At 40.4% G+C, this 20289-nt stretch overlaps 1 protein-coding gene across 5 annotated transcripts in view; it reads left to right on the top strand.

Annotated features, from left to right (window-relative positions):
* Sec71 (ADP ribosylation factor guanine nucleotide exchange factor Sec71) overlaps positions 1-20289 on the top strand; it is a 291696-nt gene that overhangs the window by 15926 nt on the left and 255481 nt on the right. For 3 of the 5 annotated variants that reach the window (XM_053789544.2, XM_053789546.2, XM_053789545.2), the window contains exons 2-3: positions 15854-15977; positions 20155-20286. In XM_053789544.2, coding sequence (XP_053645519.1) covers positions 15956-15977; positions 20155-20286 — 154 coding nt within the window. In that variant the 5' untranslated portion in view covers positions 15854-15955. The remainder of the gene's footprint in view (positions 1-15853; positions 15978-20154; positions 20287-20289) is intronic. The other 2 variants (XM_053789547.2, XM_053789548.2) reach the window with 1 other exon arrangement.

The following is a 20289-nucleotide window of genomic DNA, read 5'->3' on the forward strand; positions in this document are numbered from 1 at the left end:
GTGGTATAACCAAGTGAGTGAGTGAAGGAGTCTAAATTTTCATTTTCAAGATGACCGTTATTGGCAAAAATGTATTTAATATTAATGTCTAACTATTTTACAATGCTTTGTATCATTGTGTGGCATAATTTGTTTTTCTCCAAATTTTAAACAAGTAATCAAACTTTTATTTCCACCAAATACAGTACATAGTTTTACAAGATTGGGTGACATTGTAGCATCCATGGAAAGCTCCTGGTTATACCTAGCATTTTTAACATGCTAAAACCTAAGACTAATATAACATAATAGACAAATAATAAGTATTGTACATATGTTTATAGGAAGATATTAAAGAGTGACAGGCGTCATTCTTGTGTATATAGCAAACGTACAAACTTCAGAGTAAATTAAGAGTGTAACATAGTATATGATGATTAAAAAAATAAATTGGGTTAGATTCCAACAAAATAAAATGCATTTTTTGGTACAGTTTTGTTTATATTAGATTCCGTTTAATACAATATTTTTTTAATTTTCTCTGCAATGGGGGAGATGTACAGTATTTTCTGTAAGATTAAGGAGGACTGCGTTAGTTAAAATTTTCATAGTTAAGTAATCCAATAAAAGTGCATCATTAGTGGGTGCTTTTCTCGATCTCTACTAATAATTTTTCCCCACTGCCTTGCTGTATATTGTACAATATCATAACATCTTTTCATAACATAAATTTAAACATTTAATTATGGGTAAACTACCATTTTTCACTTCTGATTAATAACTTCTCTTTTTTAACCATTGGGTGTCATACTTCTTTCATTCTTGTAAATGTAAATCACGACACTAATGCAAAACTTGTGTATGCTTATGTACCTTTGAGCAGTTTTGTTGTAAATGTTTTGCTTGTTGCATGATTTAGCAATAAGTTGTTTGTGTATAAAGTTTTGGGGTAGTACATTAAACAAAAGTGGCCTTATACTTTGTGTAAGGTTGTACTAGTACAACATTATTGTATTTCAGTCGTTGCTATAGTTCACAGTACTGTAGGAGTCTTCAAAAACTCTTAGGTTCTGATAGTTGTGGATATACAGTGGACCCCCGCCTTACGATATTAATCCGTTCCTGAGAGCTCATCGTAAGCCGAAATTATCATAAGGCGAATTAAGTTTCCCCATAAGAAATAATGGAAATCAAATTAATCCGTGCAAGACACCCCAAAGTATGAAAAAAAAAAAATTTTACCGCATGAAATATTAATTTTAATACACACAAACTGAAGAAGGCATGCACAATTACTATACAGTGGACCCCAGGTTCACGTTATTAATCCATTCCTGAGAGCTCATCGTAAAGCAAAATTATCGGAAAGCGAATCAATTTTCCCCATAAGAAATAATGGAAATCAAATTAATCTGTGCAAGACACCCAAAAGTATGAAAAAAAACTTTTACCACATGAAATATTAAGTTTAATGCAATAGAATAATCACAATAGAATATTTGACACTTACCTTTAACCCTTTGACTGTCGCGGTCGTATATATACGTCATGGGAAATACCGTGTTTGACGTATCTTATTTTTATTTTTTTTATTATCACACTGGCCGATTCCCACCAAGGCAGGGTGGCCCGAAAAAGAAAAACTTTCACCATCATTCACTCCATCACTGTCTTGCCAGAAGGGTGCTTTACACTACAGTTTTTAAACTGCAACATTAACACCCCTCCTTCAGAGTGCAGGCACTGTACTTCCCATCTCCAGGACTCAAGTCCGGCCTGCCGGTTTCCCTGAATCCCTTCATAAATGTTACTTTGCTCACACTCCAACAGCACGTCAAGTATTAAAAACCATTTGTCTCCATTCACTCCTATCAAACACGCTCACGCATGCCTGCTGGAAGTCCAAGCCCCTCGCACACAAAACCTCCTTTACCCCCTCCCTCCAACCCTTCCTAGGCCGACCCCTACCCCGCCTTCCTTCCACTACAGACTGATACACTCTTGAAGTTATTCTGTTTCGCTCCATTCTCTCTACATGTCCGAACCACCTCAACAACCCTTCCTCAGCCCTCTGGACAACAGTTTTGGTAATCCCGCACCTCCTCCTAACTTCCAAACTACGAATTCTCTGCATTATATTCACACCACACATTGCCCTCAGACATGACATCTCCACTGCCTCCAGCCTTCTCCTCGCTGCAACATTCATCACCCATGCTTCACACCCATATAAGAGCATTGGTAAAACTATACTCTCATACATTCCCCTCTTTGCCTCCAAGGACAAAGTTCTCTGTCTCCACAGACTCCTAAGTGCACCACTCACTCTTTTTCCCTCGTCAATTCTATGATTCACCTCATCTTTCATAGACCCATCCGCTGACACGTCCACTCCCAAATATCTGAATACGTTCACCTCCTCCATACTCTCTCCCTCCAATCTGATATTCAATCTTTCATCACCTAATCTTTTTGTTATCCTCATAACCTTACTCTTTCCTGTATTCACCTTTAATTTTCTTCTTTTGCACACCCTACCAAATTCATCCACCAATCTCTGCAGCTTCTCTTCAGAATCTCCCAAGAGCACAGTGTCATCAGCAAAGAGCAGCTGTGACAACTCCCACCCTGTGTGTGATTCTTTATCTTTTAACTCCACGCCTCTTGCCAAGACCCTCGCATTTACTTCTCTTACAACCCCATCTATAAATATATTAAACAACCACGGTGACATCACACATCCTTGTCTAAGGCCTACTTTTACTGGGAAAAAATTTCCCTCTTTTCTACATACTCTAACTTGAGCCTCACTATCCTCGTAAAAACTCTTCACTGCTTTCAGTAACCTACCTCCTACACCATACACTTGCAACATCTGCCACATTGCCCCCCTATCCACCCTGTCATACGCCTTTTCCAAATCCATAAATGCCACAAAGACCTCTTTAGCCTTATCTAAATTCTGTTCACTTATATGTTTCACTGTAAACACCTGGTCCACACACCCCCTACCTTTCCTAAAGCCTCCTTGTTCATCTGCTATCCTATTCTCCGTCTTACTCTTAATTCTTTCAATTATAACTCTACCATACACTTTACCAGGTACACTCAACAGACTTATCCCCCTATAATTTTTGCACTCTCTTTTATCCCCTTTGCCTTTATACAAAGGAACTATGCATGCTCTCTGCCAATCCCTAGGTACCTTACCCTCTTCCATACATTTATTAAATAATTGCACCAACCACTCCAAAACTATATCCCCACCTGCTTTTAACATTTCTATCTTTATCCCATCAATCCCGGCTGCCTTACCCCCTTTCATTTTACCTACTGCCTCACGAACTTCCCCCACACTCACAACTGGCTCTTCCTCACTCCTACAAGATGTTATTCCTCCTTGCCCTATACACGAAATCACAGCTTCCCTATCTTCATCAACATTTAACAATTCCTCAAAATATTCCCTCCATCTTCCCAATACCTCTAACTCTCCATTTAATAACTCTCCTCTCCTATTTTTAACTGACAAATCCATTTGTTCTCTAGGCTTCCTTAACTTGTTAATCTCACTCCAAAACTTTTTCTTATTTTCAACAAAATTTGTTGATAACAGCTCACCCACTCTCTCATTTGCTCTCTTTTTACATTGCTTCACCACTCTCTTAACCTCTCTTTTTCTCCATATACTCTTCCCTCCTTGCATCACTTCTACTTTGTAAAAACTTCTCATATGCTAACTTTTTCTCCCTTACTACTCTCTTTACATCATCATTCCACCAATCGCTCCTCTTCCCTCCTGCACCCACTTTCCTGTAACCACAAACTTCTGCTGAACACTCTAACACTACATTTTTAAACCTACCCCATTCCTCTTCGACCCCATTGCCTATGCTCTCATTAGCCCATCTATCCTCCAATAGCTGTTTATATCTTAGCCTAACTGCCTCCTCTTTTAGTTTATAAACCTTCACCTCTCTCTTCCCTGATGCTTCTATTCTCCTTGTATCCCATCTACCTTTTACTCTCAGTGTAGCTACAACTAGAAAGTGATCTGATATATCTGTGGCCCCTCGATAAACATGTACATCCTGAAGTCTACTCAACAGTCTTTTATCTACTAATACATAATCCAACAAACTACTGTCATTTCGCCCTACATCATATCGTGTATACTTATTTATCCTCTTTTTCTTAAAATATGTATTACCTATAACTAAACCCCTTTCTATACAAAGTTCAATCAAAGGGCTCCCATTATCATTTACACCTGGCACCCCAAACTTACCTACCACACCCTCTCTAAAAGTTTCTCCTACTTTAGCATTCAGGTCCCCTACCACAATTACTCTCTCACTTGGTTCAAAGGCTCCTATACATTCACTTAACATCTCCCAAAATCTCTCTCTCTCCTCTGCATTCCTCTCTTCTCCAGGTGCATACACGCTTATTATGACCCACTTCTCGCATCCAACCTTTACTTTAATCCACATAATTCTCGAATTTACACATTCATATTCTCTTTTCTCCTTCCATAACTGATCATTTAACATTACTGCTACCCCTTCCTTTGCTCTAACTCTCTCAGATACTCCAGATTTAATCCCATTTATTTTCCCCCACTGAAACTCTCCTACCCCCTTCAGCTTTGTTTCGCTTAGAGCCAGGACATCCAACTTCTTTTCATTCATAACATCAGCAATCATCTGTTTCTTGTCATCCGCACTACATCCACGCACATTTAAACAACCCAGTTTTATAAAGTTTTTCTTCTTCTCTTTTTTAGTAAATGTATACAGGAGAAGGGGTTACTAGCCCATTGCTCCCGGCATTTTAGTCGCCTCATACGACACGCATGGCTTACGGAGGAAAGATTCTTTTCCACTTCCCCATGGACAATAGAAGAAATAAAAAAGAACAAGAGCTATTTAGAATAAGGAGAAAAACCTAGATGTATGTATATATATATATGCATGTGCGTGTCTGTGAAGTGTGACCAAAGTGTAAGTAGGAGTAGCAAGATATCCCTGTTATCTAGCGTGTTTATGAGACAGAAAAAGAAAACCAGCAATCCTACCATCATGCAAAACAGTTACAGGTTTTTGTTTCACAGTCATCTGGCAGGACGGTAGTACTTCCCTGGGTGGTTGCTGTCTACCAACCTACTACTGTATCTATACGCATAAATTCTAGCAGCTTCAAATCAAGCGGGAGAGGGCTGGTAGGCCTACACGAGAGAGAATGGGTCTCAGTGGTCGGTGTGCACCCTGTGAAAAAAATCTGGGACTCAGTGGTGCATTGTGGGAACGCCATCTTGGTAGTCCATTTTCACTATGCCTCGCGGTAAGAAGTTCCTCACTCCTCGGCGGATTGGAGGGCTTTTGTTCCCAAGTGATAGCTCAAACAGTGATGATAGTGTCAGTGAAAGTGAATTCCCTGGTTTTGAAGCGGGTGTGACCGAGAAAATTACCCATGATAACATAATTAGTGATGAAAACTCAGATGACCCACAACCTTCCACCTCTGGTGCTGGGCCGGCTCGTTCATGTTCACCTGTACCAGGACGAAAGAGGAAACTATTTGCCCATGTACAAGACTCAGATGTGAGTAGTGCAAGTGATAGTGATAGTGATTTCAAGGTTATTGAAAGCAGTTCTAGTTGTGACAGTGAGGGTGAATATTCCCCAGTGAAGTGGCAGTATATACGACGTCGCATGCGGTCTGGTAGTGTGCCATATGCTCTTCCAAGAGGAAGGAGTACATCTCGGAGCACATCCCGTGGCCCTACACCACGTCCTGATAGTGAAGATGACGATATTGTTATGATGGGTATAAATGATGTGAGTGAGGCAGCAGGCGGTGGTGGTGATAGTGATGGTGGCATGAGTCATGTGACACCAGCAGCGGGCCATGCTACTACCCACACTGCTGACTCTGCACAACTACAACCAGCCTCACCCGACCCCACACTCCCACAACCACAACCTGCACAACCACAACCACATTACAATATCCAGAATGCACCAGCTGACCGCATCTGGGATTGGCAGCAAGATGACGAGTTTGTTCCCAATCCCCATGACTTTGATGGAGGACAAAGTGGAATACGGCCATCATGTACACTTGGGAACAATCCCACTGAACTGGAATGCTTTCAGTTGTTCTTCGATGAACCCCTGATGGACATTATTGTCAGGGAAAGCAATACATACTATGAGTACACCATGGCAAACACTATTCTGTCACCAAGATCACGCCTACACCAGTGGAAGGACACAACTGTGGCAGAGATGTATCTGTTCTTTGCCACAATAATGCTTATGCCACATGTGTATAAACATAGTGTCAACACATACTGGGCGGCAGACCACCTGATTTCAACCCCTGCTTTCAGTGACATTATACCAGTGAATAGATTTGTGTTACTGTTATGTATGTTACACTTTTCAGACAAAACCAGGCCTGACAGAAGCGACAGGTTATATAAGATCAGACGTGTGTTTATGTACCTGAAACAAAAGTGATGTATGTATTTTTATCCCTTCAGGAAGCTTGTTATTGACGAGTCTTTGATTTTGTTCAAAGGAAGACTCTCATTCAAGCAGTATATACCAAGCAAGAGGTATAAAGTTATTTGTTCTGTGTGATTGCAAAACTGGTCTGGTTTTGGATATAATTGTGTACACTGGCGGTAAAACAATGGAAGATACCAGGAAGTTACTGGGTATCTCTGGTGATGTGGTTAGAACAATGATGGAGCCATATCTTGGTAAGGGGCATATTTTATATACTGACAACTGGTACACAAGCCCTATACTCAGTGATTTCTTGCGAGTGAACATGACAGATGTGTGTGGCAAAGTGCGTAGAAATCGTAAACATATGCCTAGGTTCGATGCTGGCAGTCGTAGAGGTGAAGTGCAGGTGTTTGCTGCCAATGACATCATGGCATTTCGGTGGCATGACAAACATGATGTCACACTGCTGACATCAGTTCACCGACACGAAATGGTAGACACTGGCAAGCAGAATAGAGAGACCAATGAACCCATTGTAAAACCTGCAGCTGTGATGGATTACAACCTCAATATGTGCTTAGTGGACAAATGTGACATGCAGATTGGGTTTGCTGACTGTGTTCGCAAGAGTTGTAAGTGGTACATAAAACTGTTTTTCCATCTTCTTGACATTTCCATGCTGAATGCTTATAATATGTATAAGTTGAAGACCAAGAAGAAACCCAAATATGGTGAATTTTGTTTGTCAGTAATCAGACAAATAATATTCAAGTACCAAGAAACAACACCTGCAATAGACCAGCGCCCACGAAATTATCAACACATGTCCTATCGTCTGAGGCCTGGTGATCACTACCCCATTCCACTGCCTGCTATTACTGCCAAGAAAAATGCTCAGAAGAGGTGTTTTGTCTGTGGACATACCACAAAACGCCCACAAAAACGCAGACACTCGTTTTATGTGTGAGGAGTGTAAGACATCATTGTGCTTATACCCATGTTTCAAAGAATTCCACAAGCTGCAGCACTTCTAGAAAAGTGTCCAGTGATTGTACATATGTATATATATTATAAAACAATCGTAATAAACATTTGTGTACATTGTTTGTTTGTGTAAACAAGTTTTAGCAACATTATAATGATACGAGTGTTTTTGCTATAATTGTGTTACATTCAACGAGTGTATATTTGAACATTGCACAATAATTTGGTCTCACAGGCCACAAAAGTTATGTGAAAAAATAAAAGTGAAAAAAACAAGAAACCTTCGAATACAAGTAAATCAAAGTTTACCGGGTGAGCGGCAGTCGCCGCTGTTGCTGCTCGCAGATCAATTTCAGCAAACTTCAGGACTCTATATCTCGGTAAGTACTGATGGGAATTTTTTTTTTGGGGGGGACTAAAACAATCAGAAAAATAATCTTAACATTTTCATAAGAAAAAATAATTTTTTTTTTTTTTTTGAATATTTTGCGACACCAGGAGACACTTCAGGATTGGGCCCTTCGACAGTCAAAGGGTTAATGAAGATCTGGTGATGATTGATGGGATGGGAGGAGGGGAGAGTGTCGAAGTTTTTAATGTTTAGAAGGGGAATCGCTGTTTTGTAATCACAGTTGCACCTTTGGCAAGAACAGCTTCGTTGATTGCCGTTTTCCTCCTCACTATAGTAGAGATGGTTGATTGGGATTTACTATACAACTTGGCCAGGTCCGACACACGCACTCCACTTTCATACTTTGCAATTATCTCTTTCTTCATTTCAATAGTCATTAGCACACTTGGTCTCGATGGGTTGGCACTAGAAGCTTTCTTGGGGCCTATGGTGACTTATTTTGCAGAAACAAGCACCAAAAACAGTGATAATATGGATAATATGGAATGTACCGAATGTATCCTTAGATGCGCGCACACTGGCTGGCTTGTAAACACTGGCACACACGGGGGAGTTCAGGCCACACGTGGTCACATCTCATACGAATCGTATCGCATACAGGGTTTTGTAACGGGAACCGAGGCAAATTTTTTGCGATATAATGCTTCGGATACCGGATACCAATGACTTCGCGAACTGGGGGTCCACTGTACTAAGAATAGAATACATGAAACTTACCTTTATTGAAGATCTGGTGATGATTGATGGGATGGGAGGAGGGGAGAGTGTGGAAGTTGTTATTGTTTAGAAGGGGAATCCCCTTCCATTAGGACTTGTGATAGCGAATCCTTTTCCGGGGTTACTTCCCTTCTTCTTTTAATGCCACTAGGACCAGCTTGAGAGTCACTGGACCTCTGTCACACAACAAATCTGTCCATAGACCTCTGTACCTCCCGTTCCTTTAAGACTTTCCTAAAATGGGCCATAACATTGTCATTGTACAGGTTGCCAACACTGCTTGCAGTAGCTGTGTCACGGTGATTTTCATCGGCAAAGGTTTGCAGTTCAACCCACTTTGCACACATTTCCTTAATCTTTGAAGTAGGCAACTTCCTCAATTTCTCTCTCCCCTCCTCTGAAGCAGTTTCCTCAGGTCTGGCCTCTTGCTGTTGAAGATGATCTTGCAGCTCATCAGTGGTTAGCTCTTCATTGTCCTCCTCCACCAACTCTTCCGCATCCTCCACACTAACCTCCAACCCCAAGGACTTCCCCAATGCCACAGTGGATTCCACAACTGGCATACGCTTCTCAGGGTTAGCCCCCAAACCCTTCAAAATCCCTTTCTTCTACACAGTGTGGCCACAGTTTCTTCCAAGCAGAGTTCAAGGTCCTCTTAGTCACTCCCTCCCATGCCTTACCTATAAGGTTTACACAACTGAGGATACTAAAGTGATCTTTCCAAAACTCTCAATCGAGTGTCTGAGGTCACTTCAAAGCACTTTTGAAACAGCTTTTGTGTAGAGTTTTTTGAAGTTTGAAATAACCTGCTGGTCCATGGGCAGCAGGAGAGGAGTGGTATTAGGAGGCAAAAACTTGACCTTAATGAAGCTCATGTCCCCAGAAAGTCACTCTGGCAAGTCTGAAGGATGACCAGGAGCATTGTCTAATACCAGGAGGCACTTAAGGTCCAATTTCTTTTCCATTAGGTAATTTTTCACAATGGGGGGCAAATGCATGGTGTAATCAGTCATAGAAAAAGTCCCTAGTGACCCATGCCTTACTGTTTGCCCTCTACAGCACACACAAATTAGCGTTGAGGACATTGTTTTGTCTGAACGCTTTGGGAGTTTCTGAGTGATGCACCAATAAAGGCTTCACTTTGCAATCACCACTAGCATTAGCACACATGAGAAGAGTAAGCCTGTCTTTCATAGGCTTATGTCCTGGGAGTGCCTTTTCCTCCTGAGTAATGTAGGTCCTGCTTGGCAATTTCTGCCAAAACAGGCCTGTTTCGTCGCAATTAAACACTTCTTCAGGTTTCAATTCTTCACTGTCTATGTAATCCTTGAATTCCTTCACATATTTTTCAGCCGCTTTTTGGTCCGAACTGGCAGCCTCACCATGCCTTATCACACTATGTATGCCACTACGATTCTTAAATCTCTCAAACCAACCTTTGCTGGCCTTAAATTCACTCACATCATCACTAGTTGCAGGCATTTTTCTAATTAAATCATCATGCAACTTCCTAGCCTTTTCACATTTGATCGCTTGAGAGATGCTATCTCCTGCTGTCTGTTTTTCGTTTATCCACACCAAGAACAGTCTCTCAACATCTTCTATCACTTGCGATCTGTGTTTCGAAAACAAACTTGCACCTTTTGCAAGAACAGCTTCCTTGATTGCCGTTTTGTTGGCCAAGATAGTAGCAATGGTTGATTGGGGTTTGGTATACAACCTGGCCAGCTCCAAGACACGCACTCCACTTTCGTACTTAGTAATTATCTCTTTCTTCATTTCCATAGTAATTTTCACCCTTTTTCTCAAAGGGTTGGCACTAGAAGCTTTCTTGGGGCCCATGGTGACTTATCTTGCAATTACAAGCACTAAAAACACTGTGATATGAAATGTACCGAATGTATGCTTAGATGCGACCGCACTGGCTGGCTTGTAAACACTGGCACCCACAGGGCAGCTGAGGCCACGCGTGGGACGCGTCCCGGACGAATCACGTAAGGCGAGTTTTTTATCGTGAGGCGAGGCAAAATTTTTGCGTTCAAATGCTTTGTAACATAATTTAATGTAAGGCGATGCGTTTGCAAGGCGGGGGTCCACTGTACTGTTGGAAATTTGTCCTGGCCTCCTTGAATTTAACTTGGTTTCTGATTTTCACAGTAGGTGACCCTAATTTTGTGCTGTTCTTGCCCTCCTGAACTTTGGCAATTGTATTAAGCTCTGTCACATTAAAAAACTTAATTTTCCATAATGGTCAGTCGTCAGTGTTCAGTGGTCAGTCGTCACGTGAGGTCACAGACCCTGAGCTGCTTTGGGGATTAGCGTGAACGGTTACAAAGCATGGCTTGCTTCTGCAGTGTTTTAAAAACTGAGGTTGGAGAGTTGAAGGAGGAGGTCTTGCTTCTCCAGGAGGAGATTAGGAGGCTGAAGGTCCACCTCAATGCGCCTGGGAGAGAGTGTGAGGTGGTTGGAGAAGTGGGGAATGAGGCTTCTAGCAGTGAGGTGCAGTCTGTCTCTCACTGTGAGGAGGCTGTAGGTGGGGAGGTAGCAACGGCTACCAGCAGTGAGGTGCAGCCCAGCACCTGCTACAAGTGGCGAGTTGTTCACAGTAATGGGAGGCGCATCAGAGTAAGGAAAGTTAAGAGTGAAGATCTGAAGGTAGGAAATCGCTTCTCTGTTCTCCAGGATGAATGTACTTCAGTGGCCAGTGAAGGTAAGGGTACTACTGCCCCTGCTAATGAAGGTAAGCGCATTCTTGTGGTTGGTGACTCTCAGGTAAGATATGTTGACCGTGCTTTTTGTAATAGGAATAAGAAGATGAGAGATAGAGTGTGCTTCCCTGGAGCTGGTGTTGGGGACATTGTCAACAGGCTGGATAATATCATGTCAGGTAATGGAAACAAGCCCATTATCTGTCTCAGTGCTGGTGGAAATGATATTGGGAAGGGTAGGAGAGAAGAGCTGCTAGATAAGTACAGGTCAGCTATAGATTTCATTAAGTCTAAGGGAGGGATCCCAATCATATGTAGCATCTTGCCTAGAAGGGGAGTAGGAAATGAATGGTTGTCTAGGGCAATTGGTGTAAATTGCTGGCTAGACAGATACTGCAAGGAACTTGCAATCCCATTCATTGACAACTGGAACAACTTTTATGGCAAACATGATATGTATGCAAGGGATGGGGTACATCTCTCTGGGGCAGGGGTGGTAGCACTTGCAGACTCGATTGAGAAGGCCATTGGTGAAATGCCTATGATTTTAAACTGATGGAAGATAGAGGTATGGGTGTGTGTGGGAAACAAGCAGGTTGCAACACTAGGGTTGGAAACAGTAAATGTATAAAAGGCATTCAGCATGAAGTTATAAATAAAGACAATAGAACAGGTCAGCAAACAAAGGGGGACAGCAGAGGGCAGCAAGGGACTAGCTCCCTTAAGGTTTACTATACTAATAGCAGGAGTGTTAGAAATAAGATAGATGAGCTAAGATTAATTGCAAGTGCAGGAAACATAGATATTATTGCTATAACAGAGACCTGGCTCAATCTGAAAGATAGAGAGATGCCCTCTGAATGTCACATACAAGGCTATAAATTATTCCACACTGACAGGGTCAACAGGAAAGGTGGTGGAGTAGCGATGTATGTCAGAGACAATTTAAATTGTTGTGTTAGACAAGATATTAAATTAGAAGCGTCAGCCACTGAATCTGTTTGGTTACAGCTTCTCGAGGGCCGAGAAAAACTAATTTTGGGTGTGATTTACAGGGCCCCAAATCTTGATAGGGAGTGCAGTAAACTTCTATGGGACGAAATTCGTAAGGCATCTACATACGAAAATGTTGTGCTAATGGGAGATTTCAACTATAGACAGATTGACTGGAGCAATTTGACAGGAAATTTAGAGTCGGGTGACTTTCTTGATACGATCCAGGATTGTTTTTTAAAACAGTTTGTGACAGAGCCAACTAGGGGAAATAACCTCCTTGACTTGGTTCTTGCCAGTAGGGAAACACTAATTAATAATCTTGAGGTTAATGATGAGCTTGGGGAGAGTGATCACAAATCACTCAGTTTTAACATATCATGGAATTCCCCTAATAATGGCAATCAAGTCTCCGTCCCTGACTTTCGCTTGGCTGATTTCATAGGACTGAAAAATTACTTAGGTGGGCTGAACTGGAATGACCTGACTAGGGGTCAGGTAGGTGGTGATGGTTGCCGATATGATGCTTTCCAGGGCATAGTTCTAGCTGCTCAGTCAAATTATGTTCCAAATAGGGAAATCAGATCAAACAAAAATGATCCTAAATGGATGAACAATAGATTAAAATATCTGATTGGTCAAAAGAGAGGCATATATAGGCAAATCAAAAGAGGAGAGGGGCAATTAAGAAATCGATATATTCAGTTAAAGAGAGAAATAAAAAAGGGAATTAGAAAAGCAAATAGAGATTATGAGGTTAAAGTTGCAAGAGAATCGAAGACTAACCCAAAAGGATTCTTTCAGGTATACAGAAGTAAGATCAGGGACAAGATAGGCCCACTCAAAAGTTCCTCGGGTCAGCTCACTGACAGTGATAAGGAAATGTGTAGAATTTTTAACACATACTTCCTCTCAGTTTTTACACAGGAGGATACCAGCGATATTCCAGTAATGATAAATTATGTAGAACAGGACGATAATAAACTGTGCACTATTAGGGTCACAAGTGACATGGTCCTTAGGCAAATAGATAAATTAAAACCTAACAAATCCCCAGGCCCTGATGAACTGTATGCAAGGGTTCTAAAGGAATGTAAAGAGGAGCTTAGCACACCTTTGGCTAATCTTTTCAACATATCACTACAAACTGGCATGGTGCCAGATAAGTGGAAAATGGCAAATGTGATACCTATTTTCAAAACAGGTGACAGGTCCTTAGCTTCGAACTATAGACCAATAAGCCTAACCTCCATAGTGGGAAAATTTATGGAATCAATAATTGCCGAGGCAGTTCGTAGCCACCTTGAAAAGCATAAATTAATCAACGAATCTCAGCATGGTTTTACAAAGGGGCGTTCCTGCCTTACGAATTTATTAACTTTTTTCACTAAGGTATTTGAGGAGGTAGATCATGGTAATGAATATGATATTGTGTATATGGACTTCAGTAAGGCTTTTGACAGGGTCCCACATCAGAGACTATTGAGGAAAATTAAAGCACATGGAATAGGAGGAGAAATTTTTTCCTGGATAGAGGCATGGTTGACAAATAGGCAGCAGAGAGTTTGCATAAATGGGGAGAAATCAGAGTGGGGAAGCGTCACGAGCGGTGTTCCACAGGGGTCAGTGTTGGGCCCCCTGCTGTTCACAATCTACATAAACGACATAGATGAGGGCATAAAGAGCGACATCGGCAAGTTTGCCGATGACACCAAAATAGGCCGTCGAATTCATTCTGACGAGGACATTCGAGCACTCCAGGAAGATTTGAATAGACTGATGCAGTGGTCGGAGAAGTGGCAGATGCAGTTTAATATAGACAAATGCAAAGTTCTAAATGTTGGACGGGACAATAACCATGCCACATATAAACTAAATAATGTAGATCTTAATATTACGGATTGCGAAAAAGATTTAGGAGTTCTGGTTAGCAGTAATCTGAAACCAAGACAACAGTGCATAAGTGTTCGCAATAAAGCTAATAGAATCCTTGGCTTCATATCAAGAAGCATAAATAATAGGAGTCCTCAGGTTGTTCTTCAACTCTATACATCCTTGGTTAGGCCTCAGTTAGATTATGCTGCACAGTTTTGGTCACCGTATTACAGAATGGATATAAATTCTCTGGAAAATGTACAAAGGAGGATGACAAAGATGATCCCATGTATCAGAAACCTTCCCTATGAGGATAGACTAAGGGCCCTGAAACTGCACTCTCTAGAAAGACGTAGAATTAGGGGGGATATGATTGAGGTGTATAAATGGAAGACAGGAATAAATAAAGGGGATATAAATAGTGTGCTGAAAATATCTAGCCTAGACAGGACTCGCAGCAATGGTTTTAAGTTGGAAAAATTCAGATTCAGGAGGGATATAGGAAAGTACTGGTTTGGTAATAGAGTTGTGGATGAGTGGAACAAACTCCCAAGTACCGTTATAGAGGCCAGAACGTTGTGTAGCTTTAAAAATAGGTTGGATAAATACATGAGTAGATGTGGGTGGGTGTGAGTTAGACCTGATAGCTTGTGCTACCAGGTCGGTTGCCGTGTTCCTCCCTTAAGTCAATGTGACCTGACCTGACTAGGTTGGGTGCATTGGCTTAAGCCGGTAGGAGACTTGGACCTGCCTCGCATGGGCCAGTAGGCCTTCTGCAGTGTTCCTTCGTTCTTATGTTCTTATGTTCTTAATACATTTTCAAACCCATAGAAATTGGACATCACATAATAGTGAATCCACATAAAGTGAATTAACATATTTTAAAGACAGTACAGTATTAACACTATTTGAAATAAGCTTGATATGTAGATATAATGCATTACATGAAAAATTTAATATTTTTATAGAGTCTTTATTTTGTATTCTTAATAAATAGTGCATGTGATATTAGCATTGATGGTTATTACAAATGAAGCTGAATACAATGTATGCTGTTGTTTTAGAAGAATTTAATATATTACATTTTATTGAAAGTATTTACTTTTTGGTAACTAGAATACTGCTAAGCACAAACATTTAAAATTTTAATAAATATGCATCCATTTTAGTATGCTGTATGTGATAATTAGAGAATATACATGTCTTGTATTGATTATACACCCTCTAAGTTATCGTGTTTTTCTGCATCCTCTCTGAATGTCCAAACCACCTCAACAACCCTCCTCAGCCCTCTCGATACAATCTTTAATACCGCTGTAAAATTATCAGTCAGAATTTAAATGTGATTTTTCATGTGAATATTTTGTTGTACTTTTCATGCCAGTACAGTATGTGATGATTTTTTGTGTTTTATTAAATTATACTGCTGTTGGAGGAAGATTTGTTTTGGCAACTCATGACAGTAACTAGTACTGTACTAGTAAATAAGCAGTAAAAAAAAAAAAAAAGTCAGTCATACCCAGTTAGTCTTGAGATGTTTGCTACACTGCAGTAGTACCTTTTATGTTCTTATTTTGCCATTAAAACTTTTAAGTTCCCTTGCTCTTAGATTGTTCTTCTTTGTAGCAACATTCTTATAAGTTGGCAATCTTATTTTATTGTTGCAGACCTTATACCCTCACGTAAGAAGAAGAATGTAATCTCTGCTTTGATTAGAAGCACAGATAATACTCGGCTCATTTCCCTTTTCTTCTCTTTTGGGCTCCAGAATGACGGAGCCATCTTTCCAAGGTATGGCTGTCGCTTTTCTCTCTCTTATACATCACTTTCAAGTACCTATTTTTTTTATATTTACTGCCCTTAATGTATTTTTTTTTTTTTTTGCTCAGTTATTAGCTTTAGCTTTGTTGGAGCTTTTGTGGATCAGTATTTTGTTATTGTATAGGATGGTTATTACAGTACGTATTTATTGCTTTTAAATCAGATGCTAAATTCTTGCCCAATGCTTCAAAAATTTACATATGCTCTTCTTTTATTGTTTTAGGGCGATTAATTAGTATCTCGCTCATTCATTCAACAGTATTCAGTACTGTATGTCACTGTATATGTATGTGCTGCCTGATGTTAACACATTTGCATTTTATTGTACTGGGTTATATAGTTTTTTGTGTTTTTCATATACTTTGCACCATTTTTCAATTACCATTTTATCCATTGTTTTTTTTATGCTTTGGAGAATTTTTATTATGTTATATAGGCTTAAGGCTAACAGAACATATCTCTGACTTGAATCTCACTTTGTTATACACAAACAAATAACCCGCACATAGGAGAGAAAAGCTTGTCATGATGTTTCAGTCCGACTTGGACCATTTACAAAGTCACTAACACTAAAAAGTGAGGGAGCTTATATATATAGGAAGGGGGGTAGGTATGGGACTGTCCCTTTCCTTCTTGCTTATGTATATTGGCTCCCTCATGCTTTTGTGTTAATGTGACTGTATATGGTCCAAACCACGATACGGGTGGGGATTGAATTTGCAGCAAGTGAGTCGCAAAACTCCAGGCCAGTGCATGAACCACTGGGGCATCTGGCTACAATAAGATTCGTCCAGCTAGGTATAGTGATACACCATGGGGAGGTTAGCATGGGTCCCACTGTGACCACAAATGCAAGTTTTTACAGATGAAGCTCCTGTAGAAGCTTTCATTTGTGGTCACAGTGGGACCCATGCAAAACTTCCTATGGTGTATAAATATACCTAGTTGGATAAATCTTATTGTAGTCAGCTGGTCCAGTGGCTTATGCTCTGGCCTGGAGTTTTACAACTCGCTTGCCACAAATTCAATCCCCACCCATACTGTGGTTTGTTTGTGATTGTGTCATTACGATTTCGTGAGTCATAAATGGTCTTAGTCAGACAGAAACATCGTCGTAAGCTCCTCTCTCTCCAGTATGCTGACTCTTTGTGTATTGTCCCAATCATGGTATTTTTTTTTTTTTTGTTCTTTAGTTTGGTGCAGTATATAGTTTAGTTCACATCACAACTGTTTCATATGTAATTTGACATTATTGTGCAGTGATGTGAATTAGAATGTTATGATTTCTCTTCATGAAACTAATCAGCTTTTGAACATGGAAAATGCTATTATATCTTATTAATAATTTAGTTTGTGTAATCTGATTAATTTCATTGTAGCATAACCTGGTCAAGTTCCTTTGGAAACCCAGTCTCTTATTATACAGTGGACCCCCGGTTAACGATTTTAATCCGTGCAAGAGGGCTCATCGTTATGCGAAATAATCGTTATGCGAATCAATTTTCCCCATAAGAAATAATGGAAATAAAATTAATCCGTGCAAGACGCCCAAAAGTATGGAAATGTGTGTACATGACACTTATTTTATTGAAGATCTGGTGATGATTGATGGGATGGGAGGAGGGGAGAGCTTATCTTCTTACTGTTTAGAAGAATCCCCTTCCATTAGGACTTGAGGTAGCAAGTCCTCTGGGGTTACTTCCCTTCTTCTTTTAATGCCACTAGGACCAGCTTGAGAGTCACTGGACCTCTGTCGCACAACAAATGTCCATAGAGCTCTGTACCTCCCGTTCCTTCAAGACTTTCCTATGGGCCATAACATTGTCATTGAAATAGTCACAAGCACGGCTTGCATGTGTCAGGGTGATTTTCATCTATAAAGGTTTGCAGTTCAACCCACTCTGCACACATTTCCTTAATCTTTGAAGTAGGCACAATGGATTCCACAACTGGCATAGGCTTCTCAGGGTTAGCCCCAAACCCTTCAAAATCTTTCTTAATTTCCATACTAATTCCCACCCTTTTTACCACAGGGTTGGCACTAGAAGCTTTCTTGGGGCCCATGGTCACTTATTTTCCACAAACAGCACCGAAAACACTGTAATAATATGAAATATTCCGAGTGTATGCTTGGTGGCTGGTAAACAATGGGACGGCCGGCACATGTGAGGGCACATTGGACGCGTCTCGGACGAAAATTATGCGGGTTTTTAATCGGTATGCGGGGCAAAAATTTTGCGATAAAAGTAATCGTTATGCGGAAAAATCGCTATGCGATGCCATCGTTATGCGGGGGTCCACTGTACATTGTTGGGGAATATGGGTAAGTACAAATAGGAAGTGTGTATGTATTGGGCTCTACAGGAGGATGATCAAGCCTCCTCCATGTCTTTCACTGAATGACCCACATGGGTTTAGTGCTTATAATAAAATTAAATAAAATAAAAATAAAATTTGTTGGTTACTTTTGTAGTTATGTAGATGGCTGAGCATTTTGCTCCTGAAGATTAAACTTGAGATTAATTACCAGTCTATACAGCATTTGTTTGATTTTATTATATATCCTTTAAGTAGTAATTATTTTGTTGTGATAGTTTCCAATACACAGTCTGTTAACCTAGGGCAATGTGATGCTGCACTCACATCTGAGTTTCCTTTGATGACACTTTCCCTCTGCCTCTCTCTGATCTGCCTTTCTGTATTAAAGTACTTAGCATCATTGCTCCTTCAAGGGGAAGCTGTTCCATGATGATGAAGGGTTTGGATTCAAGGAATTGGAGCTATCCTCCCATTCCACAGATCAAACCTGATTACTTTCCCCAGGTTTTTTTATGGTCTCTGTGGGTTTAGCCCTTCCCCATGAAAGTACAGGTGCACATCCCTTTATCCAAAACCCTTGGGGCCTGTATTGTTTTGAATTTCAGAATGATTCTCAATGCCGCCACATGGCGGCGTGACCCAACGCGGAGATGACTGACGCTCCACACTCCACTAAAAAACTTTTGTTTTCGGAACTTTTCGAATTTTCGAATTTCGGATAAAGGGATGTGGACCTGTAATAACAGTAATTAAAATCATTGTAATTGTTATAATTACCATGATAAGTACTATCATATCTGGGTTACCGTTATTTATTTTCTACTTCAGTTAATCCACATTTGTGTAGTATAAGAGTTCGATGTGGGGTGTAGCAGGGAGCTGGATTGTCTGTCAGTGTCAGCAGAGTTAGTGGATGGGGTTGAGGTGTCATGGGTTGCTTGGTATTGGGTGGGTTTTCTGGGGTGGCAGGGCAGGATGAGGATGAGAAGGCATGTTTTATGGAATTGTTGTTGATTACTGGAGGCAAGATTAGAGGAGGGGCTTGTTACTTGGAAGGAATGAGTGAGTTGGGAGTAGCTGGAATGCAACATGGTTAATCTTTCTGGTTTTGTTCTGTCCTCATCTTTTTGTTCTGTCCTCATCTTTTTGCTCTTCCTCTCTTTCTTTTATACAATCCACAGCTTCACACATTTAGTATCCATCAACAGTATATATTGTACACACAACAATTATGAGTCCAGGTAAGTTGCTGATGTGTGCCAAGAACTGATCCTTGGAAGAGCTTTGCTTGTTACTTCTCTCCAGATCCAACAACTAACCTTTTTTTCTAAGCTTTTTAAGTGCAAAGACTACAGGCAGTCATAATTGTTCCCAGCATTGATAAAACAGTATATTGAATATTACAATTCTTTAATAACTTGCCATCGAGATACGTATATCTATACCCTAAAAAAACTGGTTCCATTGATTGACTTAACTGATGTCTTTGTAAGAAAAATTTCTTGCGGCTTTGGCTGAATACTACATATGTTCTACTAATGCTTTATTTATAATTGACCCTTCAAAAGGATGGAGGTTCTATGATGTTGAAGCACTCTTAATCCAAGGAATTGGAACTACCCTCCACTTCCTTGGATCAAATCTGGTTATCTCCTATTCCTTGGGTGTTGTATAACCCTTATGAATTCAGGAATTCCACATGAATAGAATAATGTAATGATAATGTTGTAAATAAGCTGTAGTTGAGTTACTTTGATTGTACTCCCCTACTCATAATTTTGAAATTGAATAATAACCTTACCTTTCAACTTAATGATTTTTATTTCAGGATGCAGTAGAATGAACTCGGCACCCTCCGCCAGGATGTTTATGCTTCGGGCCTTACAAAAAATTTATGGAGAGAAGGAAATCCGCAAGTCACATCACTCCCAGCTGAAAAAGGCTGTGGAACAAGCTCTTGGTA

This window comes from Cherax quadricarinatus, chromosome 68 (assembly GCF_038502225.1).
Source record: "Cherax quadricarinatus isolate ZL_2023a chromosome 68, ASM3850222v1, whole genome shotgun sequence".
NCBI lineage: Eukaryota > Metazoa > Arthropoda > Malacostraca > Decapoda > Parastacidae > Cherax > Cherax quadricarinatus.